Raw genomic sequence first — 26,190 nt, forward strand, 5'->3', positions numbered from 1 at the left:
GGTATCTTTACTCCTCAAGGAAAATCTGATGGTCAAATTTAAGAGCATGAATCAAAATTTCTTCTTTAATTTGAAAGTGTCATTTTTTCACAGTAATGATGCCCTTTATATAAATGTTTCTGAGGTTAAGATAAGGTGTATTCTCCAATCATGTTGGCCTGTTTTGTTAGAGTTCATATTACTCCTAATAGAAGATTGATTTACTTAAATTAGCTAAATGTCTCATGTTTATGCGAGAATGAGAGTATCCTATAATGTGTCAACACTAGACAGAGAGATAACTCCCCTAATGTGAAAATGACTGGCTCTCTTTTTAGGTCCTGTCTCAATACAGCCGTCACCGTGTGAAGCTGACCAGTTTTCTTGTGTCTACACACTCCAGTGTGTGCCCCTCTCAGGGAAATGTAATGGACAGGAAGACTGCATAGACGGATCTGATGAAATGGATTGTTCTCTCAGCCCCCCTCCTCAGCTCTGTGGTCAAATGAAGTTCCAGTGCTCTACCAACGAGTGTATCCCATCCCTCCTGCTATGTGATGGAGTGCCTGACTGTCACCTTAATGAAGACGAATCCGGCTGCTGTGAGTTATTTTCATTCACTCAGTGTGCCTGGGGAGAAATGCTGTTTGGAAATGATAGAGAGAGCACAACAGATAAAGCAAAGTTCTCTAGAGTGTTACCATGATCGTATCAGAAGTAACATAGTTGTTTGTGTTATATTGCTAAACAAAGCATATTGTCCTCGCTTAGCATTTCTGGAAACATTTTGTTTGTAGTCACACTAATCTCTGTTAAATGTGTGTGATTTCCTTTTTTATTTACAACTGGGTCATTCATGTAGGGGATGCTCTTATGTATCCATTATCTTTTTAACAAATGTTTGTGGGAATGGATTGAAGACATGTAATTATAATTTCTTCCCACTGTAAATGTTCATGAAGATGGCTCGAGCAAATGGGCAAATATCCATTGTAGTGAATAGATGTAGCTAGGGGAAGGACCTGGACCTGGGTAGATGTTACGTCATTAGAGTTAATGCAGATGGGGGTCCGCCTGCCAGTGCGGGGGACGCGGGTTCGGGCCCTGGTCCGGGAGGGTCCCGCATGCTGCAGAGCGGCTTGGCCCATGCGCCGTGGCTTCTGAGCCTGTGCTCTGGAGTTCGCCAGCCACGGCTACGGAGCCTGCGTGCCACAGCTGCTGGGGCCTGTGCGCCTGGAGCCCGTGCTCCACGGCAGGGGATTTCTCCGCGGTCGGGGGCGCCGTCGCGCAGTGGCGGAGACCCAGCGCAGCCAAAGATTAAAAAAAAAAAAAAAAACCGGAAAGAGTTAACGTAGAAGTAAATCTGTGGGACATTAGGGTTGACCTTATCCTTATCACTAACTACCTGTACAATCTGGGCAACATTATTTGAGTCAGTCTTACCATCCATGTAATACCTAACTTACAGGACTGTGCAGATTTGAGAGAATGAGTGTAAAATTCCCAGTCCTGCATCCGTCAACTTCTGTCTTTATTATTTTTTTTTTTTTAACATCTTTATTGGGGTATAATTGCTTTACAATGGTGTGTTAGTTTCTGCTTTATAACAAAGTGAATCAGTCATACATAAACATATGTTCCCATATGTCTTCCCTGTTGCGTCTCCCTCCCTCCCACCCTCCCTATCCCACCCCTCCAGGCTGTCACAAAGCACCAAGCCAATATCCCTGTGCCATGTGGCTGCTTCCCACTAGCTATCTACCTTACTACGTTTGTTAGTGTGTATATGCCCATGACTCTCTCTCGCCCTGTCACAGCTCACCCTTCCCCCTCCCCATAACCTCAAGTCCGTTCTCTAGGAGGTCTGCGTCTTTATTCCTGCTTTACCCCTAGGTTCTTCATGACATTTTTTTTCTTAAATTCCATATATATGTGTTAGCATACGGTATTTGTCTTTTTCTTTCTGACTTACTTCACTCTGTATGACAGACTCTAGGTCTATCCACCTCATTACAAATAGCTCAATTTCGTTTCTTTTTATGGCTGAGTAATATTCCATTGTATATATGTGCCACATCTTCTTTATCCATTCATCCGATGACGGGCACTTAGGTTGTTTCCATCTCCGGGCTATTGTAAATAGAGCTGCAATGAACATTTTGGTACATGACTCTTTTTGAATTTTGGTTTTCTCAGGGTATATGCCCAGTAGTGGGATTGCTGGGTCATATGGTAGTTCTATTTGTAGTTTTTTAAGGAACCTCCATACTGTTCTCCACAGTGGCTGAACCAATTCACATTCCCACCAGCAGTGCAAGAGTGTTCCCTTTTCTCCACACCCTCTCCAGCATTTATTGTTTCTAGATTTTTTGATGATGGCCATTCTGACTGGTGTGAGATGATATCTCATTGTAGTTTTGATTTGCATTTCTCTAATGATTAATGATGTTGAGCATTCTTTCATGTGTTTGTTGGCAGTCTGTATATCTTCTTTGGAGAAATGTCTATTTAGGTCTTCTGCCCATTTTTGGATTGGGTTGTTTGTTTTCTTGTTATTGAGCTGCATGAGCTGCTTGTAAATTTTGGAGATTAATCCTTTGTCGGTTGCTTCATTTGCAAATATTTTCTCCCATTCTGAGGGTTGTCTTTTGGTCCTGTTTATGGTTTCCTTTGCTGTGCAAAAGCTTTGAAGTTTCATTAGGTCCCATTTGTTTATTTTTGTTTTTATTTCCATTACTCTAGGAGGTGGGTCAGAAAGGATCTTGCTGTGATTTATGTCATAGAGTGTTCTGCCTATGTTTTCCTCTAAGAGTTTGATAGTTTCTGGCCTTACATTTAGGTCTTTAATCCATTTTGAGCTTATTTTTGTGTATGGTGTTAGGGAGTGATCTAATCTCATACTTTTACATGTACCTGTCCAGTTTTCCCAGCACCACTTATTGAAGAGGCTGTCCTTTCTCCATTGTACATTACTGCCACCTTTATCAAAGATAAGGTGTCCATATGTGCATGGGTTTATCTCTGGGCTTTCTATCCTGTTCCATTGATCTATCTTTCTGTTTTTGTGCCAGTACCATACCGTCTTGATAACTGTAGCTTTGTAGTATAGTCTGAAGTCAGGGAGCCTGATTCCTCCAGTTCCTTCTTTCGTTCTCAAGATTGCTTTGGCTATTCGGGGTCTTTTGTGTTTCCATACAAATTGTGAAATTTTTTGTTCTAGTTCTGTGAAAAATGCCAGTGGTAGTTTGATAGGGATTGCATTGAATCTATAGATTGCTTTGGGTAGTAGAGTCATTTTCACAATGTTGATTCTTCCAATCCAAGAACATGGTATATCTCTCCATCTATTTGTATCATCTTTAATTTCTTTCATCAGTGTCTTATAATTTTCTGCATACAGGTCTTTTGTCTCCTTAGGTAGGTTTATTCCTAGATATTTTATTCTTTTTGTTGCAATGGTAAATGGGAGTATTTTCTTGATTTCACTTTCAGATTTTTCATCATTAGTATATAGGAATGCCAGAGATTTCTGTGCATTAATTTTGTATCCTGCCACTTTACCAAATTCATTGATTAGCTCTAGTAGTTTTCTGGTAGCATCTTTAGGGTTCTCTATGTATAGGATCATGTCATCTGCAAACAGTGACAGCTTTACTTCTTCTTTTCCGATTTGGATTCCTTTTATTTCCTTTTCTTCTCTGATTGCTGTGGCTAAAACTTCCAAAACAATGTTGAATAATAGTGGTGAGAGTGGGCAACCTTGTCTTGTTCCTGATCTTAGTGGAAATGCTTTCAGTTTTTCACCATTGAGGATGATGTTTGCTGTGGGCTTGTCATATATGGCCTTTATTATGTTGAGGAAAGTTCCCTCTATGCCTACTTTCTGCAGGGTTTTTATCATAAATGGGTGTTGAATTTTGTCAAAAGCTTTCTCTGCATCTATTGAGATGATCATATGGTTTTTCTCCTTCAATTTGTTAATATGGTTTATCACATTGATAGATTTGCGTATATTGAAGAATCCTTGCATTCCTGGAATAAACCCCACTTGATCATGGTGTATGATCCTTTTAATGTGCTGTTGGATTCTGTTTGCTAGTATTTTGTTGAGGATTTTTGCATCTATGTTCATCAGTGATATTGGCCTGTAGTTTTCTTTCTTTGTGACATCCTTGTCTGGTTTTGGTATCAAGGTGATGGTGGCCTCGTAGAAGGAGTTTGGGAGTGGTCCTCCCTCTGCTATATTTTGGAAGAGTTTCAGAAGGATAGGTGTTAGCTCTTCTCTAAATGTTTGATAGAATTCGCCTGTAAAGCCATCTGGTCCTGGGCTTTTCTTTGTTGGAAGGTTTTTAATCACAGTTTCAATTTCTGTGCTTGTGATTGGTCTGTTCATATTTTCTATTTCTTCCTGATTCAGTCTTGGCAGGTTGTGCATTTCTAAGAATTTGTCCATTTCTTCCAGATTGTCCATTTTATTGGCATAGAGTTGCTTGTAGTAATCTCTCATGATCTCTTTTATCTCTGCAGTGTCAGTTGTTACCTCTCCTTTTTCATTTCTAATTCTATTGATTTGAGTCTTCTCCCTTTTTTTCTTGATGAGTCTGGCTAGTGGTTTATCTATTTTGTTTATCTTCTCAAAGAACCAGCTTTTAGTTTTATTGATCTTTGCTATTGTTTCCTTCATTTCTTTTTCATTTATTTCTGATCTGATTTTTATGATTTCTTTCCTTCTGCTAGCTTTGGGGTTTTTTTGTTCTTCTTTCTCTAATTGCTTGAGGTGCAAGGTTAGGTTGTTTATTCGAGATGTTTTCTGCTTCTTAAGGTGGGCTTGTATTGCTATAAACTTCCCCCTTAGAACTGCTTTTGCTGCATCCCACAGGTTTTGGGTCGTTGTGTCTCCATTGTCATTTGTTTCTAGGTATTTTTTGATTTCCTCTTTGATTTCTTCAGTGATATCTTCATTATTAAGTAGTGTATTGTTTAGCCTCCATGTGTTTGTATTTTTTACAGATCTTTTCCTGTAATTGATATCTAGTCTCATGGCGTTGTGGTCAGAAAAGATACTTGATACAATTTCAATTTTCTTAAATTTACCAAGGCTTGATTTGTGACCTAAGATATGATCTATCCTGGAGAATGTTCCATGAGCACTTGAGAAAAATGTGTATTCTGTTGTTTTTGGATGGAGTGTCCTATAAATATCAATTAAGTCCATCTTGTTTAATGTATCATTTAAAGCTTGTGTTTCCTTATTTATTTTCATTTTGGATGATCTGTCCATGGGTGAAAGTGGGGTGTTTAAGTCCCCTACTATGAATGTGTTACTGTCGATTTCCCCTTTTATGGCTGTTAGTATTTGCCTTATGTATTGAGGTGCTCCTATGTTGGGTGCATAAATATTTACAATTGTTATATCTTCTTCTTGGATCGATCCCTTGATCATTATGTAGTGTCCTTCTTTGTCTCTTTTAATAGTCCTTATTTTAAAGTCTATTTTGTCTGATATGAGAATTGCTACTCCAGCTTTCTTTTGGTTTCCATTTGCATGGAATATCTTTTTCCATCCCCTTACTTTCAGTCTGTATGTGTCTCTAGGTCTGAAGTGGGTCTCTTGTAGACAGCATATATAAGGGTCTTGTTTTTGTATCCATTCAGCTAATCTGTGTCTTTTGGTGGGAGCATTTAGTCCATTTACATTTAAGGTAATTATCGATATGTATGTTCCTATTCCCATTTTCTAAATTGTTTTGGGTTCGTTATTATAGGTCTTTTCCTTCTCTTGTGTTTCCTGCCTAGAGAAGATCCTTTAGCATTTGTTGTAAAGCTGGTTTGGTGGTGCTGAACTCTCTCAGCTTTTGCTTGTCTGTAAAGGTTTTAATTTCTCCATCAAATCTGAATGAGATCCTTGCTGGGTAGAGTAGTCTTGGCTGCATGTTTTTCTCCTTCATCACTTTCAGTATGTCCTGCCACTCCCTTCTGGCTTGTAGGGTTTCTGCTGAGAGATCAGCTGTTAACCTTATGGGGATTCCCTTATGTGTTATTTGTTGTTTTTCCCTTGCTGCTTTTAATATGCTTTCTTTGTATTTAATTTTTGACAGTTTGATTAATATGTGTCTTGGCGTATTTCTCCTTGTATTTATCTTGTATGGGACTCTCTGTGCTTCCTGGACTTGATTAACTATTTCCTTTCCCATGTTAGGGAAGTTTTCAACTATAATCTCTTGAAATATTTTCTCAGTCCCTTTCTTTTTCTCTTCTTCTTCTGGAACCCCTATAATTCGAATGTTGGTGCGTTTAATGTTGTCCCAGAGGTCTCTGAGACTGTCCTCAGTTCTTTTCATTCTTTTTTCTTTATTCTGCTCTGCAGTAGTTATTTCCACTATTTTATCTTCCAGGTCACTTATCCGTTCTTCTGCCTCAGTTATTCTGCTATTGATCCCATCTAGAGTACTTTTAATTTCATTTATTGTGTTGTTCATCGTTGCTTGTTTCATCTTTAGTTCTTCTAGGTCCTTGTTAACTGATTCTTGCATTTTGTCCAATCTATTGTCCATTCTATCGCCAAGATTTCGGATCAACCTTACTATCATTATTCTGAATTCTCTTTCAGGTAGACTGCCTATTTCCTCTTCATTTGTTAGGTCTGGTGCATTTTTATCTTGCTCCTTTATCTGCTGAGTGTTTTTCTGTCTTCTCATTTTGCTTATCTTACTGTGTTTGGGGTCTCCTTTTTGCAGGCTGCAGGTTTGTAGTTCCTCCTGTTTTTGATGTCTGTCTCCAGTGGCTAAGGTTGGTTCAGTGGGTTGTGTAGGCTTCCTGGTGGAGGGGACTAGTGCCTGTGTTGTGGTGGATGAGGCTCGATCTTGTCTCTCTAGTGGGCAGGTTCACGTCTGGTGGTGTGTTTGGGGGTGTCTGTGGCCTTATTATGATTTTAGGCAGCCTCTCTGCTAATGGGTGAGGTTGTGTTCCTGTTTTGCTAGTTGTTTGGCATAGGTTTTCCAGCACTGTGGCTTGCTGGTCGTTGAGTGAAGCTGGGTGCTGGTGTTAAGATGGAGGTCTCTGGGAGATTTTCGCCGTTTGATATTATGTGGAGCTGGGAGGTCTCTTGTTGATCAGTGTCCTGAAGTTGGCTCTCCTACCTCAGAGGCAGAGCCCTGCCTCCTGGCTGGAGCACCAAAAGCTTTTCATCCACACGGCTCAGGATAAAAGGGAGAAAAAGTAGAGGGAATTAGTAGAAGTATGAGGAAAGAAAGAAGGAAAGGAGGGTAGGAAGGAAGGAAGAAAGAAAGAAAGAAGCAAAGAAGGAAAGAAGGCAAGAAGGAAAGAAAGGAGGGAGGGAGGGAGGGAGGAAGGAAGGAAGGAGGGAAAGAAGGAAAAAAGACAGAAAGAAAGAAGATATAGTAAAAATAAAATAAAGTATAATAAAGTTATTGAATTAAAAAATTCTTATTTAGAAAAAAAAAAAAAAAAGGGACGGAAAGAACCTTAGGACAAATGTTGGCAGCAAAGCTATACAGACAAAATCTTACACAGAAGCATACACATACACCCTCACTAAAAGAGGTAAATGGGGAAAAATCCTAAATTTTGCTGTCAGAGACCACCTCCTCAATTTGGGATGATTCGTTGTCTAAAGGAGGGAAGGAAGGACGGAAAGAAAGAAAGAAAGAACGAAGGTAAAGTATAATATTGTTATTAAAATTAATTATTAAGAAAATAAAATTAAAAAAAAAACATGGACGGATAGAACCCTAGGACAAATGGTGCAAGCAAGACTATACAGACAAGATCTCACACAGAAGCATACACATACACATTCACAAAAAGAGGAAAGGGGAAAAAATCATAGATCTTGCTCCTAAAGTCTACTTCCTTAATTTGGGATGATGGGCTGTCTATTCATGTATTCCACAGATGCAGGGTACATCAAGTTGATTGTGGAGCTTTAATCCGTTGCTTCTGAGGCTGCTGGGAGAGATTTCCCTTTCTCTTCTTTGTTCTCACAGCTCCCAGGGCTAAGCTTTGGATTTGGCCCTGCCACTGCGTGTAGATCGCTGGAGGGCGTCTGTTTTTTGCTCAGACAGGATGGGGTTAAAAGAGCCGCTGATTGGGGGTTCTGGCGCACTCAGGCCGGCGGGGACGGAGGGGCACAGAGTGCGGGGCGGGCCTGCGGTGGCAAAGGCCGGCGTGACTTTGCACCAGCCTGAGGCGCGCTGTGCGCTGTCCCGGGGAAGTTGTCCCTGGATCCCGGGAACCTGGCAGTGGCGGGCTGCACAGGTTCCGCGGAAGAGGGGTGTGGAGAGTGACCTGTGCTCGCACACAGGCCCCTCGGTGGCGGCAGCAGCAGCCTTAACGTCTCCCGCCCGCCTCTGGGGTCCGCGCTTTCAGCCGCGGCTCGCGCCCGTCTCTGGATTCCGCGCTTTCAGCCGCGGCTCGCGCCCGTCTCTGGAGTTCCTTTAAGCAGCGTTCTTAAACCCCTCTCCTCACGCCCCAGGAAACAAAGAGGGAAGGAAAAGTCTCCTGCCTCTTCGGCAGGTGCAGGCTTTTTCCCCGGACTCCCTCCCGGCTAGCTGTGGTGCACTAACCCCTTCAGGCTATGTTCAAGCCGCCAACCCCAGTCCTCTCCCTGCGCTCCGGCCTCAGCTCGCAGCCCCGCCCGCCCCGGCGGGTGAGCAGACAAGCTTCTCGGGCTGGTGAGTGCCGGTCAGCACCGATCCTCTGTGCGGGAATCTCCCCGCTTTGCCCTCCGCACCCGTTGCTGTGCACTCCTCCGCAGCTTCGAAGCTCCCCCCCTGTCTTTATTATGATTAGCCTGTGTCAGATAGGGAAGGAAGAGTGTTAATTAAGTAATTATACAAATTACACAAGTTTTTAAGGTGAGTACATGATCGTGGTGGAGTCGAAGCATCACTAACATTTTATTTAATTCCTTGTTTGCTTGGTTTCACATTATAACGTGCTGTATTTGGGCTGCAATGATAGAGCTCCATAAGCCCTATGTTAGTGGCCACTTTTTTGTGGGGGGGGAGCAGTAAAGTTTGGAAGGTAACTGTAAGAGGGGGATATTGGGAGAAATAGAAGGGTATTTCAGTGCCCTGTTTTTTTGTGGGCATCCAGAATTATGATAACTACTGGAAAAGATGTGAAGATGAATAAAGGAAAAGGAAGATGACTTTTGGATTTTTGAAGGTTTTTGCCTTAAATCAGTGAATTTCTTTTGCTGGTTTAGGTTTGGAGATTGGCTTTCTATCTCCCTGTTATTTCCTACATGTATATTCTTTCTATAATAAAGCCAATTTGTGAGGTCTTATAATATTTTCTTAGGAGCAAGTTAAACAAATGGAGGTGAATGAGGAAGAGGAAGCCAAGTTACTTATCCCTGTTCCCATCAAGGCTCTAATGGAATTTGGCTGATAGACATCAGATTAAGTTCAATATAGTCATATGGTATTTGACTTCAAATAACAATGCTATTTAAAGAGAAGCTTAGGAAGGTACTGTATCCTTATACTTTTAGACATATGTTGGAAAATTGGTGTTCGATGAGATAGTAATATATGAAATTCTGCTTCTAAGGGGAAATAAGTCCACATTAGGAATAGACGGCATTGTAAAAGAATTGCTTCTCTCCATGTCCAAAATATTTATTGAGTTGGGACTCTGTAGGGAAAATTGCATGAAAATAAACCATGGACAAAATGCTAGAGCAAAATTACAGAATAAAAGCATCTGATGGTGACAATTTACCAAACAGTTGAAAGCATAATGGTTTTTTTCCCTCCCTCTGGGCTCACCTATTTATTTAGAATGGTATTTTATAAACTCTCCTTCCTTCCTTCCTTCCTTCATTCATCACAAATCTTCATTAAGGATGTAATTTATGCCACATGTTGTATTGGACATTGGCGATCCAGATGGACATGACATGGTACAAGCTCGGGTTGTTAGATACATTACATATTAGTGAAGGAGATTAGTGATAGTTGGAATACCATGTGATAAGTTCTGTGACAGAGATAAAAACAGTGTTCTTGAATAACATAGGGTGCTCCCTAACTATGGTGCTAGGGAGTCTATAAATTTTAACAAGAAAAATGATTGCAGAGCCAATTTTGGAAAGACAGGTAGTCATTAGGCAAGTAGAGATGCTTGATTCCAGTGGAGAATGTTCCAAGAATAGAGAAAAAGTTGATTGAAACATATTTCATATAACTAGAGGAGAGTTTGCGGTACAGGGACTTTTGCAGAAATAGGTTGGGAGAGATAAGCAGGGACTAGGTCTTAAAGAGTCCACCCCATCATGCCAGGAAGAAGTGTTTAAGTAGTACATGGAATGGATTTCAGTGAGGATGGGGGAGTGGTTAGGAGATGTTACAGTGGAAATATAAAGGGATTGAGTAGATTAATGGCGTGAGGTAAGATTATGAATAGATTTAAGAGACATTCAAGTGAAGAGGAAGAGAAAGTAATCAAAACTAGTTTCCAAGTTTCTGATGTGGGCAACAAGACGGCTAATCAGCCATTCCTTGAGCTGGGAAAAATAGGAGGGGAAGGACCTCTTAGGGTAAGAATGTGGCTTCATTTTTATACATGTTGTATTTATGGTATCTGTGGCACATCCATGTGAAACGTTCAGGATGTGTTTATAAATGGATGTCTGGAGCTCGGGAATGAGCTAAAGGAAGATATATAAAGATACATAGCTATCAGCATACGATGATTCAAGCTGCGGATATAGATGAGATAATGGAGAGAGGAAAAAGGTAAGGTGGCAGACAGAATCCTAAGGAACACGTAAAGGACTGTTAAGAAAAACCAAACATCGAAAGACACGGAGGTGTGGTCATAGACATAGGAGGGCAACCAAAAGAGAGCGATGATCTTCAATTAAAGGTAGAAAGCCTACGTATCAGAGAGTATTCAAAGGTTCACACGTGTCTGAGAGATCATGTAAGATTAGGACTAAAAAATACAGACTGGGAAAAAGCACAAATGGTTGCTGGTGGTCTTGGAGCAGAATTGTGATGTCAGTCTTTTGTGGAGAAGATGGGAAATGGCAGAGGGAAACCGGCTACAGAAAACTTCAAGAAGTTGGCATTTCGAGTGGGGTCTAGGATAAAACAAGAGGTTTGGTTCTTTGGTTTGTTGGTCTTGTGAGGCTTGCACATAGTTAAATGTTGTAGGAATAGAATTCTGAGAAGTTTGCAATTTTATGCTGGAAAATCGATAGCAATTGATATTTGAAAGCCTTTTATTCTTGCAAAAATACATGTTTAGTGATCAGAATGCTCAAACAAAGCATGTGATAAGTCCAAATTTAAAAATAATTCATATTTAATGTTGTCTTTCCACTGGAAACATGTTTTTTTATACACTGAAGTGATACTTTCCCAAAAATATTTCCTTTCCCTAAAATAAATGGAAAAATAAGTATGGTTTAATTATATAGGAAAATAACACAAAACCAGGAACATTCTTCTCATTGATATTCCTCTGATAGCAATCTATTCACCAAGAAGATTTTGATTTCATCAGATGTATCGGTCAATATCCTAACAAGAAATAGATGGCACGTTGATATTGTATAATTTGAGATTGTTTTAATAAAGGGATTATTTATTAAGGAAGTAATATGCATAGGGAAACCATAAGGAATAGTAACAGCGGGGCCTTTTATCATCCATAGAACAAAGGCTGTGAGAGGCGGGAACAGTTGCCTGAATCTAGAGTCAAGGAGAGCTACCTGATAAAAGGAGTGGCATTTGGTTACGGAGCCACTAACCAGTGGTAATCTCACAGTCTCTTCTCTCTGCATCAACGTCTTGCTGGTGCTACCTATCAACCAAACCCAACCAAAGCTAGAAGGCAAAGAAGCACGTTGATGTATCCTTAGAGTTCAACCTCCCAGGGCTCAGAGCAGGGAGAGAAGATGGAGAATGGCTCAGGAGAGGCACATTATCCATCACTAATAGAGAGAATGGGAAAACAGATGGAGAAGCGCATAGTTTTCCTACTATCTAACTTTATGTTCCAATAGTAGTCAATACGTCTCATCAAGTGGAGTGTCACTTCTGAAGATTGGGAATGGACCATGCTCCTCAGACTTGTGGATCAGCCTTGATCATCCACAGTTTTCTTATTGGACTTTCAGTTTGTTAGCTAGGATCTCAGCATCCTTTGGTGCTTCTCCATCACACTGTAAAGATCATCCTCTGCATCTGACAGCTTCTAACAAGAGTGTTCCTCAGTTTACTCAACATTAAAATCATAGAGATTAAGTCTTTTTTACGGAGGTATTGGAGAATTAAATGAATTAATATGGTAAAGTACATAATACAAACGTAATACATTGTTATCCTTTCCACTTTAAATTATATTTATAGTTTTATTAAAATTATTTAAGCTGCTAAGATATTTCAATAAGAGTAGTGATTGGTTTTAGTTCAGGGATAGAACACATATCCATCCTGCTCCGTGCCACGTGTGTGTCTGCCTTGAAGGGCTTGTAGCCTTTATTCCCATGGCCAAGATCATAGTTTCTTTGCTGTTAGAAACCTTAATCTGCTACGTACATGAGTTTCATTTTAGTAGTAAATGGATATACACCCATAGTCATACATGCCTTACTTTTGTGTATATTTCTTATGCAGCAACTATAATCTTCAAAAGGGATTTTGCTTTATGGAAGTAACTCCGATGAGCCATTCACGAATTGTTTATCTTTAATGTATCATCTACCTGAGTGAATGAGCTAAAAGCCATAAAATTCTCTGTGTTACTTAGTTTATTTCGATTAGAAAGAGTATGAACCTCTAGGATGATGACAGATTGAAATAAGTATTTTTATAGACATTAAACCATAATGTTTGAAAGAGAATGTGGCAAAAGTAGGTATTGTCCAGGGCAACATTTTGAAACCTGAACTTCCTATAAATTTTGTTTATAACTTATTTGGACTAATTTTGGAAAATGTTTTTGTTGTGTATGTGTTAATAATGGAGGATAAAAAGAAACTAATGATTCCATTTGCTTTGCTGCATTCAGTCCTTTGCTGTATAGGTATCAATAAGTATTAATTGCATACATAATTTATTTTCAACCCACTTTTTTTTTTTTTTTTCTTTTTTTGTGGTACGCGGGCCTCTCACTGTTGTGGCCTCTCCCGTTGCGGAGCACAGGCTCCGGACGCGCAGGCTCAGCGGCCATGGCTCACGGGCCCAGCCGCTCGGCAGCATGTGGGATCTTCCCGGACCCGGGCACGAACCCGTGTCCCCTGCATCGGCAGGTGGACTCTCAACCACTGCGCCACCAGGGAAGCCCTCAACCCACTTTTAAAAGGAAATTAATAAATACTAACTTTAACGTTATACCATTTAAAATGCCACAGAAACTAAGATTTTAGTTTCAAATTTCATAAAGTGAAAGGCCAATTTTTAACTATCTAAACTAAACTTTCGATAAAAAAGTAAAACTTTCTACAAATGAAACCATTTATTTTCTCATATACTTTTTATGTGTTTCAATGCTGTTTGGGCCATAGTTGAGCATTTATACCGCTTACAAGTTAGAACTCTTCATTGTACAGTCAACTTGAAAATAAGCTCTCAGTCACACTGGAAATTAGGTTAAGGATTGGATTAGTATTTCTGAGAGAAGAAGGGTCCAAAATAATGCTTTACAAGTAGGTGAGTATGTCTCATCTTTGTATACAAATTTCAACACATTATATTGTTTAAAATCATCAAACTATTATCTTGTATGGTCCCTCAGCTCCTTGCAATGAAAAACAATGATAAGAAAATATGTATACATACACATACATGGATATATTGAGGCATGTATATATTCACACATTCATTTTTTACAAACATCTCTTCATCTAATAGGAGTTGGAAAATTATTCTATTTTTTAGTTTACTTGGTTTGGAATATTATTTATCTTGTTGATGTATTACATATCCTAAATTATGTCACCCTTTGGAAAAGCTTAAAGATCATCTCTTCTCCTGGCACCTTAGCCATTTCTACAATCCGGTTTCAGCCTCATTTTTTAGATTTGTCTGTCCTACCTCTTCACACAAACTCCCCAGTCCAAGGCAAACTGCTTTTACTCACTGTTCTAGTATCAAACTTATTGATTCCCAATCCGTAGACTTGATTCCCACTCTGCTAAATGGCTATTCTCTGGAAACATTAAAATTTAAAACATATCTCAAGACTCTATTCTTACTTTCACCCTTTACAGACTTCCCTATGCTAAAGGAATCTCTTATTTTTATCATACTTATCTATACCAATGCTTTTCTAAGTCTGGCTGTATGACATTTCTCTTATTATTATTTTGAACCATTAATCATTCTTATATTGTTATCTTGCTTTTGTTGCTGTATATGTTTTGGTTACTGTTTTTAAAAATTTCTCTCCTGCACTCACCAGTGGAAGTGCTAAGCATAATGTCTTACTTATAGTGGCACCTCAATAATATTTATTGGTGTGAATTAATGTTCTAGCAGGAAGAATTGCTCAATGAGGAGTATCACTTTGATTTTTCAGACCCAGCACTTTTAGTCAATGGAAATACATACTCTTTTTTTAAAATTTTTTATTGGAGTATAGCTGATTTACAATGTTGTGTTAGTTTCAGGTGTACAGCAAAGTGAATCAGTTATACATATACATATATCCACTCTCTTTTTAGATTCTTTTCCCATATAGATCACTACAGAGTATTGAGTAGAGTTCCCTGTGCTATACAGTAGGTTCTTATTCGTTACCTGTTTTATATGGTATATGTGTATATGTCATCCCAATCTCCCAGTTTATCCCTCCCCCTCCTTGTCCTCTGGTAACCATAAGTTTGTTTTCTATATCTGTCACTCTACTTCTGTTTTGTAAATAAGTTCATTTATATCCTTTTTTAAGATTCCACATATAAGTGATATCATATGATATTTGGCTTTCTGTGTCTGACTTACTTCACTCAGTATGACAATCTCTAGATCCATCCATGATGCTGCAAATGGCATTGTTTTGGTCTTTTTTACAGCTGAGTAATATTCCACTGTCTATATGTACCACATCTTTATCCATTCCTCTGTTGATGGACATTTAGTTTGTTTTCATGTCCTGGGTATTGTAAATAGTGCTGCAATGTACATCGGGGTGCCTTAAAAAACATTTTTATGTTCCACTTGACAATAAATTTTGATAGGCGGTTCTCAAACTGAACTTTGTCAGTAACCTATGATAACTCAAATAAACAACTCCTTCCAGCCCATAAATATACTTTAAAAAAAGAAAAATTTGTGACCGAGCTGACAAAATCTGTGCAAGACCCATGCATGGGGATATTTACTCCTGAGTCTTCTAAACTATCAATTTAGCTTGAGAAATTTGAACTTAATTGTCTTTATTCTAGTAGAAGTAACTTTCCAGATAAATCCTTTTTAAATTTTTGGCAATAGGTTTGGGTTAAAATATTCAAATAAGATATTGTATATGAAACCATTAAGTGCATCAGAGAGAAGCAGAGCTATTCTTGTTGAACTTGGGGTAAGTGCCAGAAAGCCCTGGCTCTTCACTGCTGCCTTCCACATATCTCTGCAGAAACCCAGGGCTCAAAGGAACAGGAATAGGAATGCAGCTTAGATCAATATCATTATTATTTAGTGCTTTTGAAATCGATCCAGAAATCCTGACAAGATGGTGCAGTAGGTTCATTCTTTGACACTTTCCCTCTACTCCAAGCACATAACAATGCTAGATAGAAGAAATGACCCTAAAAAGGCTCAGGGACATGATTAATATAGGGCTGGAACAAAACTGGAATAGAACCAAGCCTGCTGGTTTGCAGGTTCTGAAGCAAACAGGAGACTGGAAATGCATGATGGTGGCCTGGAATTAAGGGTTCTGGTTTAGCCCTAGCTCGTAAAAGGAGTGTAGAACAGTCCACTGCCTTATAGGAAGTTATAATCCTGGAAAGACTAGAGAGCAAGAGGAAGGAACACAAGAAAACAGTTACAGGACTAAGGGTAGCATCCAAGAGAGGTCAAGTACTTTGCAGAAATAGATTGCCATTGAAATGTCAGTATCATTGATGGGTTCATTGATAAGGACAATTTTCTGAAACAACCAAAGTCCTATGCACAAGATGTATGCTTGTCCCTTGAAATCAAGCCAACAAGAGACTCTGAAATTAGTAAAATACCTACATCATGCACTGGCAACGCTATAAAGGCACATACTCATATTACCTTGGGCTGCAGTGATCTACATCACTACCCAGATCTAACAGATACCCAGTGACTACCCGTGACTTATAACCCAGTTGGAAATGGATGAACATTCAAACAAATTACAATCTCTGTTAGTTCAGTTGCACATAATATAGAGATGTTAGGGGAGCAACAGAAGTACAAGGAGATCTGCCTTGCTATTAAAGTTGACTCTAGTCTAAAATCAGTTTGGACTATATAGTACATACAATGCATTTTATACACACATACACGAATAATACTACATAATGCACAACTGGGAGATGATTCTATGGACAAACTTTTTGTGAAGAAATTTTTAATTTCATAAATTGAAGTTTCCTTCACCAAGAACTCTAATATATAGTTTAAATGTAGGACTAGCAAAATGAGGGGTAAAACAATAAACTGTCTTATTCTTTTATTAGAAGAAATTTGTTTTTTAAAAACGGTGATAATTATTGTTCTTTTTTTCAGCCAATGAAAATTGTTCTGATGGAGCTCTGATGTGTGCCTCTTCTAACAGCTGCATCCCAGTACACAAGCGCTGTGACGGTTCTGCCGACTGCATGGATTTCCAGCCTGATGAGTCTAGCTGCTTAGGTACTGTATATCCATTAAAATATGCTTCGTAATATAAGCCAATAACTTAACCTGCACACAATAAAAATATTAAAACTTGAAATTCTAAATAATATCAAGCATGGAATAATTGAATTACTATTATTGGTTTGGGGGCAGGAAGAATGTTAACATTAATTTGCTACATTTATAAAAAATGTACAAGTATATAATATAATGAATTCATGTGTACTCTACATAAACCATGTTCATGAAATAAAAATCAAACCATTTTAATATAATATAATATAACTTAACATCATTAGCATTTAATAATCTCTTCTATGCAAATTGCTGGTTTCTATAATAGGGAAACCCCTACACAATCTAATATGTTATTAATTTTTTTAAATTGTAATTTTTCTCACTTCTTCATAAGCGCTCCCTATTTGCATGATCTAGTCATGCTTAGAAGTCAATTTATTTAACTTCAGACTAACTTTTAAACATTTTTCTTTCTTCTGACCCTAGAACATTTATAAGATCTGATAATGTGTTACTGTGATTATACTTTTATCAAAACTGCTTTAATAGTCTCTAATTTATTATAGTCCATTGTTAACATCTCTCCGGAGTAACTGAATTTTTATTTCGTGCAGGAGATATATAAAATAAAAGATAGTTAGGGGCAATGTAAATGTCACAACTAAGCAATAATATAAATTGGTGATAAAAGATGTATTCAATCGTATTTTCTAAATAAATTGGGGATATTTCATATCAAAACTAGGAAAGAATATATTTTTGTATCTTTCAAGATAGAAGAATGTTATAAGTGACAAAAGCATGATAATTCAAATAAAATCATAGTGCAAAAAATATCTTTTTTTATGCTACTAAAAATGAGTACTTGTGCAGCACTGAATTTTATGAGTACAAAGGGAAATCAAGAAGGGCACAAATCTGATTCCATAAAATACGTGAGGATGAGTGCTCTTTGGCATTACTTCTCTACTATGCAGGCTTATACATCAGATTAGATACCCGAAAGGAAATTCTGTTACTGTCTTCAGAGTAAGAAAGATATTAATGAGATAATTCCATTCTTTGAAACTAGACACAGCACTTATGTCCAGTACCCAAATGTATTTACATAAAAATGAGATTTTCTTCAGGATAGACCTATATGAGAACAAATATATTGTAACATGTTACAGTTCATTGTCTGCTTTGACATGTTCTGTATTTAAAAATACAAAGAAACAGAAAACAGAAGACCTGTCATTCATCCTGCGTGATAGACAACCTATAGGTAATAATATAGAACACATTTTTGTTGTCCATCATTTCTGTCACTCGCCAATTCATTTAGTTCATTTACAAAGTATAGGTCATATTGCCACAGCTATTGGGTTAAAATGAAATAAAGAACTAGTGAAACAGTTCTCAGAAATAAGATCCGTATTACATTATGCATTCTCTTATTTATATTTTCTATGCTTTTTAGTTTGTCAATCAAATATGATAAAGTCACTGTTTTTAAGAAAACCTTTAAGTCTCATCCATGCTGTGCCCATGCACATTCCACCTTCCTCTCTCTTTTCAAGCATCATATTCTTTTAAGGCCAGCATTTCATAGACATTTATGAGGCCAGTCCTTACAGCATCCAGTAATTCTCCCAGTGGTCACACAACAGATGGTGAGCATCTGGTCTCCCCTCACCTCAAGGTTTAAGTCATTAACAAAAACCTCAAGCTCAGGCATTGCATGAGTGTTGCAGGTTAAGTATATTTCAATGAGTCCTATCTATTCCCAAATTACATTAAAAAGGCATATTATTTGCAACTTTTGGTTGCTTAGGCAACAGCAAATTATTGAACAGGGTACATCCGAGTTAATGTAAATTGAAAGTCTTTTTCCAGTCATTTGCAGTAGTAGAGGTTAATAAAGTTTATGTTAAGGTGATACTGTAATTATGATAATCACCTGTTTGAAGGAGACTTAGGGAAAGGCACTAAAAATATACAGTTATAGGATGAGATATTATTAACTTAATATATGAATAATAACAATATAGCTTAACAAAGTTTCAGAAGTTTTTGAAAACCAAACCAAAACATAACACAAAACTTCTCATACAAGTACTGTGAAGCTACTTCAAGTTTCTGAAACATGGTTAATCCCTCCTGCAGTTCTTGTGCTGAGATTTCAAGATAAAGAAACAGTCCGTGCCCACTAGGAATTTGGTTTGCTGCACAAGCTTCTGGTGAACTCTTATAATCCATAGAGCTCCTGAAACTACATGTAGCTTATTGTGTATATATATATTTAATCCATGACAAAGCATAAATACCATACAATTCAAAAGGGTTCTTGATCCCATAATATCAAGAAACACAAGGGGTGATAGAAATTCTGAACTGAATAATTGACATTTTTATACTAACAGGCTTTAGAATTAGAGGACCAGAATTTAGTTGAATATCTGGTGCTCCCTTGCTATTAACTTGAGCACATTATATTATTGACCAGTTTCTTCCTCTGTAAAAAAAAAAAAAAAAGGGTAAGTATGGGATATACCACATAATGTTGTGAGGAATAAATGAAGTAACACCAGTAAAACTCTTGGGACAGTCTCTGACATAGAGCAAGTCTTCAGTAACCAGTAGTGGTTATGGTGATCATGATGATAGAAGAGGGAAAATAAAAGAAAAAGAAGAATTTGGAGAGAGAGCAGTGGTAATAGAAAGTAGGTTTCATGGCAAACTCAAAGAACCTCCAAATACATAGAGATGGATGAGAACAATCATTTAATATTTTACAGACGATTCACTAGTGTAAAATTGTTATAAATAAATTTAATTTTATCCTCCCAACAGTCCTATAAAAAAAGGTCATGCTCACTTTAAACATGATGAACCTTATACCTAAAATACCTAGCCCAACGACAACACATAACTCATTAACTAAACCAAGTATCACAGAGGGAAAAACCAGAACTCACATGATTATCAGTCTTCCCAACAGTCCATCATGGAATAGCCATCACTTCCCTAGTCTCCATGCAATTTAGAAGGAAAAAAAAATATATATATATATGTTTGTGTGTGTGCCTAACTGCAAATTATTTAGATTTAAGCTCAAAAGTTACTTTTGTTTTTATACTGATCACTTGTCCAGCTTATATGTGTTTTTCTGCTCGTCCAAAGTAACAAACCAGAGTGGGATTGAATGTAACTCCTTTACAGAATGATATTTCCACGTAGTTAACTGTGAGTCCTATTGGCTTCCAGACACATGGTCATAACAACCAATTCAAGAGGGTACAAGGCAGTGAGACAATAATAGTGCTAATTCTAATATTACACTTATGGATTTCTAGGTCCCAACTATTATCTACTAAAAATATTTAGTCTCGTCATTACTACCTAGTGTACCCATGTCTTTCCCCATTTCATCTGCTCTCTGCTGTAAATTGTTTTGAGTAGATTAAAGATGAAAATACTTGTACGGTGTCCTTCCATCTTCTGGATAAAGAACCTGGGTCTAAGGCAGAAACTTAGAAAAACTTTTCGCAGAGATAATCTACAAATCTTCTGTCCGCCCAAACACCAGGATTCACTCTTTATTGCAGCCAATGCCTGTGTTGTTTCCACTGTGCTCCACTATCTCGTGCAAGAAAATACATATTTAGATTCCCACAGAATCATTCTGATGTAAAGCAGGCATCAAAGCAAATTTTAATGACCCCAGAAAAAAATGTGCAGCTGTGTATATTTTGATGTTGTGCAGTATCAGACACTCTACTGATTTTTTGCTAAAATACAGCTCTTATTTGAGGAAGATTAAAATTGTACCTAAGGCCCAAAATAACCATAAAATGGTTTCTCTAACAAGGTACATATCTATTTATGCTTTATCATATTGATGGGCTATTTTTAGTCAGACCAGCTAATTTCTTGTTTATGAAGAAGTTTCACCTTTGCTCTGTTCAGCTGAGTCTGCCCCCGAAGCCTAAGGGGTGTAGCTCTTTACACTCATCTCCAGCACTGCACTTCCTTCTTACAGTTAAATGGGAAGATTTGAGGAAGGCAAGATGGGAAATATACCCTTGGGAAAGCAAAACACTGAAAACTTTTGAAGCAAACAAGATACCAAATACATGGTATATTTCAAGTTTTTCAAAATGCACCCTCCCTCCTTCCCTATTTTCCTCTTTCCTAATGCCTCTTGTATCCCCTTCTGAACATTCAGAGACTGGCATGACAATCTGACTCTCTCGAGACGCCCTATCCTCCCACGTTTTCCTTCAATGAATATTGCCTACATAATGTTTCTATTTCTCCTCTTTACTTTCCTACTATGCCTCACGATCATCATTCTTCCCCTACCCAAGTAAATGGCTTCTCTCTGTGTGTTAATATTTCATCTTGGCTTCAGACCTACAAATCCTGCCCACTGAATACTTCCACTCGAGTGTCCCTTAGGCACCTACAACACGGCATCTTTCTCTTTAAAATCTTCCTTTTCCCATAAATCCCCCAACTCAAGGAATCAAGCCATCAATTAACCAGGAGCCCAGTCAGATATCTGAACATCATCCTTGACTTTCCCAAATAATCACCAAGATGTTTCAATCCCAACATTTAAATATCTTATAAATTCCCACAACTGTGAACGCTTCCACCCCATCCCTTTCGTTCAGGCATTCCTGGATTCGCTACAAAAGACTTAACTGTGTTCTCAGATTTTACTCTTGGCCCTTCTGTTGACTGTAAACTCTGTAGCCAGACTTATCTTTCTAAAGCACAACGCATACTACTTCCCTTCTTAAAATCCTGGTCTCCTAGGATAAACTTTAAACTCCTCACTGAACCCAGATGATCTGGCCCCTGTGTGTCTCTGACCTTCTCTCATACTTACTATACTTCATATTGCCAACAATCCAACCAGGCTGAACTTCCCTCAGTTTGTCAAGTACACCACACTCTCTTCTCATGCCTGTGTCCCTATGCTTACCTTTACACACAGGTACGCACACACACACACATACACACACGTGCACGCACACCTGCCCAAGTAAAAGTTTTTCTGGAAAGCTTTTCCTTATTCCCCAAATTTGACTTATGTGCTCTCTTGGTGTTCCCATTACCCTTGTTACATTCATCCCAAATTAGACTACTTTTAATACTGTATTTTAATCCCCTCGTCACTTTTTTGCATCCTCCATGAAGGTGGAAGTTCAGTGAGAGCAGAGACTGTGCCTATATCATTTTTAGATCAGCATTTCTTAAACACATACCATGAGGCTAGTGTTCTAACATTCTCAACAACCCTGTGAGATAGGAACTGTTTTTCAACCCTGTTTAACAGAGAGAAACCTGAGGCACAGAGAGATTAGTTACCTTACTCGGTATCACACAGCTAATAAATTGAGCTGAAATTTCAACTCAGGTGGTCTGGCTCCAGTGCCCGCAGCCTTAACAGCTGTGTAAGCTTCCTGTATTATTTATCATTCCATATCCAGTGCCTAGCCGAGTGCCAGACATTGAACAGGGACTCAGAATAGATGTGTTGAATTACAAACTAAAGGCAGTGTAGGTTTCCATCAAGTATTAGAGTTATGGTAGCCCAACCGGGGAAGAATGGTCTCCTACAAGAGAGGAGGTGTTAAAAAAGCCAAGAAGAGTAACTAGGGGATTAAGTAAGGAAATTGACAGGTCTTAATGAATCAGGATTTTGTAGTGACAGTACAAGGAGACGGTGTAAAGGAAAGAGTTGAAATCACTAATCACTTCTACAACCGTGACTACGTGAAACTATTTAGCTTCTTTTTAACCTATAAACAAACCACCTTTGAAAATAAATGTTCATGCTAACCTAGAACTCAGGAATGATACGAGCAGCAAAATAAGCAGGGCCAGGGCATCGAGGATCCATTTGAGCTGTGCTGACATCTGTCACGGACGTGGAGCTAGGACAAGAGCGTGCCCACAAGTGACGTCTTATCAAAATGACAGTCACCCATGCAAAGCATTTATCCGCCGTGGTACAGTGACAGCAGTGTGGAGCTGAAGAAATGTTTCAGTAAAGAAAACATTTCAGGGTAATCGCAAATATGTCATGCAGACATTCTAAATAAGTAGATTGTACCTAATCCACGGGAGAAAAGAAGTCTCTTGTGGTCAAGCACTGCGCATGTAAAGAGAATGAACACGTCCAGGACAGCAGGCGGCATCGAACAAATTTGGGGGGTACAGGAAAGTAACCTGAGAGAATTCTGTGCTTTTAGCAACTAGAAGCAATTTACCCTCCATGATTAGATTTAATGCAACGACTAACAGTAATACGTTCTCCTTCTTCCTAGTAGTATTTATAATTAACTGTGGGTTTTCGGATGCTTCGTTTTAGAGTGTCCAAGAGGTTACTGCAGAAATGGTGGGACTTGTGTAGTGGAGAAAAACGGTCCTGTGTGTCGGTAAGAACCATTGCCTTTTTTTTTTTTTTTTTAACACGTATTGTTGTCGTTTTATTTTTCTTGAGGCTGATCTAATGAATGAACATGTGGGTATTAAGGTAAAAATAGTGGATAATGACACCATTTACACTTATCTGTCTGAATAAGAGAAAGGAAGATGTGAGTGTATTTTAGAAAAATATCAGTTATTTCACATGATTTTATGTCTCTCAACATTTTATATTGTGTGGGACAGATGGCTTTAATAGTACTCATTATTCCTTTTTTTAATATTTATGTAAGGTTATAAAATGTTTTATATGGGTATCATCCTATTTCAGATGAACTTAGTGTCTGTATTTCCTATCTCCCTTTTTATTTCAAATTCCATACTTTTCTTTTCTAACAAGACAAGGATAAAATTAATTCATAAATAGAAGCTTTTTCCGGTTTTTTCAGTGGATGCTTATGAGTAGCTAAGGCTAAGGTACAGATAAGGAACATACTTGCATACTTAAAGCAAAAATAAACGAAAACAGTCCTTGTGATTTCTTCTGGGAATTATTTATACTGCATATCAAGGACGGCTTGATTTTTTTTTCACTCACCCTTTAGGAAATTTTGCAAACTGTTTCATAAATTCTAAAGGAAATGATGCATATTCCATTATATTTGTGTTTATGACTTGTTAGTCTAACAGACCGATGGATATATTACCTTGCTTAGTAGAGAAATGGTTTCAGGTTGATACTCAAGTCATAACAAAGCACGCAGAAGTATCTGGAAAAAAAACTGATTAATAGTTGTTTACATTCTTATATCCTTCTGAGTCAACACTCATATTTTAGGAAAAGTTGTTTATCCCTAAAAAATGCAAAAACCTCTACCAAGTAAAACAACAACAAAAAATTTTATGATGAAATATAACACTGTTTTAACATTGTTGAAATGGAAATATTAATGGGTTTCTCAAAGTATTTGGCTCTCAAATGCACTACATAATTTATCTCACAACGTCTTAGCAAAATTATACTTTTCCCTGTATCGGTTTCCATGGAAATTAACTTACCACAAACTATAACTTGATGGAAATACAGAATAAGTAATATTAATTTCTAAAAATCTCCTGGAAGAAATTGAGAATGATGGCGTAAATGTTTATTAAGCATCAACTGAGTGGGTCATGTTATTTGCTGTCAGCTGTTTACAGTAGGGACATTTGAATTTTTGTCTTCTCTAACCCTGATGGTTAGACAGGAAAGCTCCCCGCTGTACTTAGTCTCAGCTGAGCAAGCAAAGAGTCTTGCGTTCTTGGCAACATCCTCATGTACTTAAATAAACTTTAAAAATTGAAATCCAGATGGTGATGTTCGAAACTTCTTTCTCTCAAGTGAGAAAACTCTAATGTGGGGAGGAGATGTGACAGGAGGATTGACAGAGAGAAGGACCAAAGAAAGGAAATTAATGCAGCAAAATGTATAAAGGAATTCACTAACCAGAAAGCTAATGAAGTATTTTAATATGTTACTTTTGATAGTAAATAATACTTTGCAAATAGCTAAATAACTGTAATCACCATCAAAATAACTGTCTGGACTGAGTGCTTTCTGCTATGTAGGGGTGAAAAAAAGAGACTTTTGAATATTTTTTTCATAGTATAATATGGTAGTCTCTTCATTCAAATTTTTATTTCTTTAAATTGTGAACTGCAAAAGTGATACATGTGTATTGCAATAAAATTTTTTAAAAGCATAAAATAGTGTATGAGGCAAAAAGTAGAAATCCCAACACCTAAATCCTACTCTTGAGTAGTATATGGCTTATATCCATGTGGCTTTCCTTTCACAAACATGCACACACGAGCACACATTTATTTCTTACTGAAATGTGAATTACACTTTGCCGTATACTTTGTGCTGTGTTTTTTTTAATCTCTTCATGAAATATCATGCTGTTCTTCCACGTCAGTAAACATGACTCTAGATCCACTACTTACCAGCTGTCTAATATTGGGTAAATCCCTCAATCTGACTGTGTTTCTGCTTCTTCTTTGGTAAGATGGAGAAAATAACAGCACTTACCTCATAGAGCAGTTATGAGATTTAAAGGAGTTAATATATGTAAGACATTCTGCACAGAGCCTGACACATAAAAGACATTACAGGAATGCTAGCCATCAGTATTACTATGCCACTGTTTTATGCTGTGTAGTATATAGTATTTAATATATGGGCTTGTCATCATTTAATTAACCCCATTAATCCTACTACAGATTATTTGGTTCCTTTTTTTTTTTTAGTAAATTTATTTTATTTATTTATTTTTTGGCTGCCTTGGGTCCTCGTTGCTGTGTGCGGGCTTTCTCTAGTTGTAGTGAGCAGGGGCTACTCTTCGTTGCGGCACGCGGGCTTCTCACTGCGGTGGCTTCTCTTGTTGTGGAGCACAGGCTGTAGGCTCGTGGGCTTCGTAGTTGCAGCACGCAGGCTCTGTAGTTGTGGCTCACGGGGTCTAGAGCGCAGGCTCAGTAGTTGTGGCTCACGGGCTTAGTCACTTTGCGGCATGTGGGATCTTCACAGACCAGGGATGGAACCCATGTCCCCTGCATTGGCAGGGGGATTCTTAACCAGTGTGCCACCAGGGAAGTCCTGGTCATTTGGTTCTTGAATATTTTGTTTCACAGTATCTTGCAATACCCATCCTTTGACTTATCCTTGCACAATTCCTTACTTTAAGCATAATGTGTCTTAATGAAATGCCAAATAATGATGAAATTATTTCTAATTGCACTTAGTGTCAGATTCATTTCCAATTAAATTTAGTGTCCAGTTCATTTGTCACATACAGGTACTCATGTTTGGATTTAAGGTTAAGTGAAGACAGCTTTAGAAAATAGTTTTAGAGTAACTATAGGGCACTGTGGAAAGGTTTTGGCTTTATGT

General features: G+C 38.0%; 1 protein-coding gene across 1 annotated transcript in view; it reads left to right on the forward strand.

The window, feature by feature from the left end:
* Positions 1-26,190, forward strand: part of MALRD1 (MAM and LDL receptor class A domain containing 1) — a gene marked incomplete at both ends in the record, with an annotated part of 584,975 nt that overhangs the window by 468,908 nt on the left and 89,877 nt on the right. Inside the window, 3 exons of the mRNA XM_082854883.1 lie at positions 318-581; positions 16,710-16,835; positions 23,206-23,272. Coding sequence (XP_082711009.1) covers positions 318-581; positions 16,710-16,835; positions 23,206-23,272 — 457 coding nt within the window. The remainder of the gene's footprint in view (positions 1-317; positions 582-16,709; positions 16,836-23,205; positions 23,273-26,190) is intronic.

Source organism: Leucopleurus acutus, assembly GCF_964270905.1.
Source record: "Leucopleurus acutus genome assembly, chromosome: 1".
In the NCBI taxonomy this organism is placed as follows: Eukaryota; Metazoa; Chordata; class Mammalia; order Artiodactyla; family Delphinidae; genus Leucopleurus; species Leucopleurus acutus.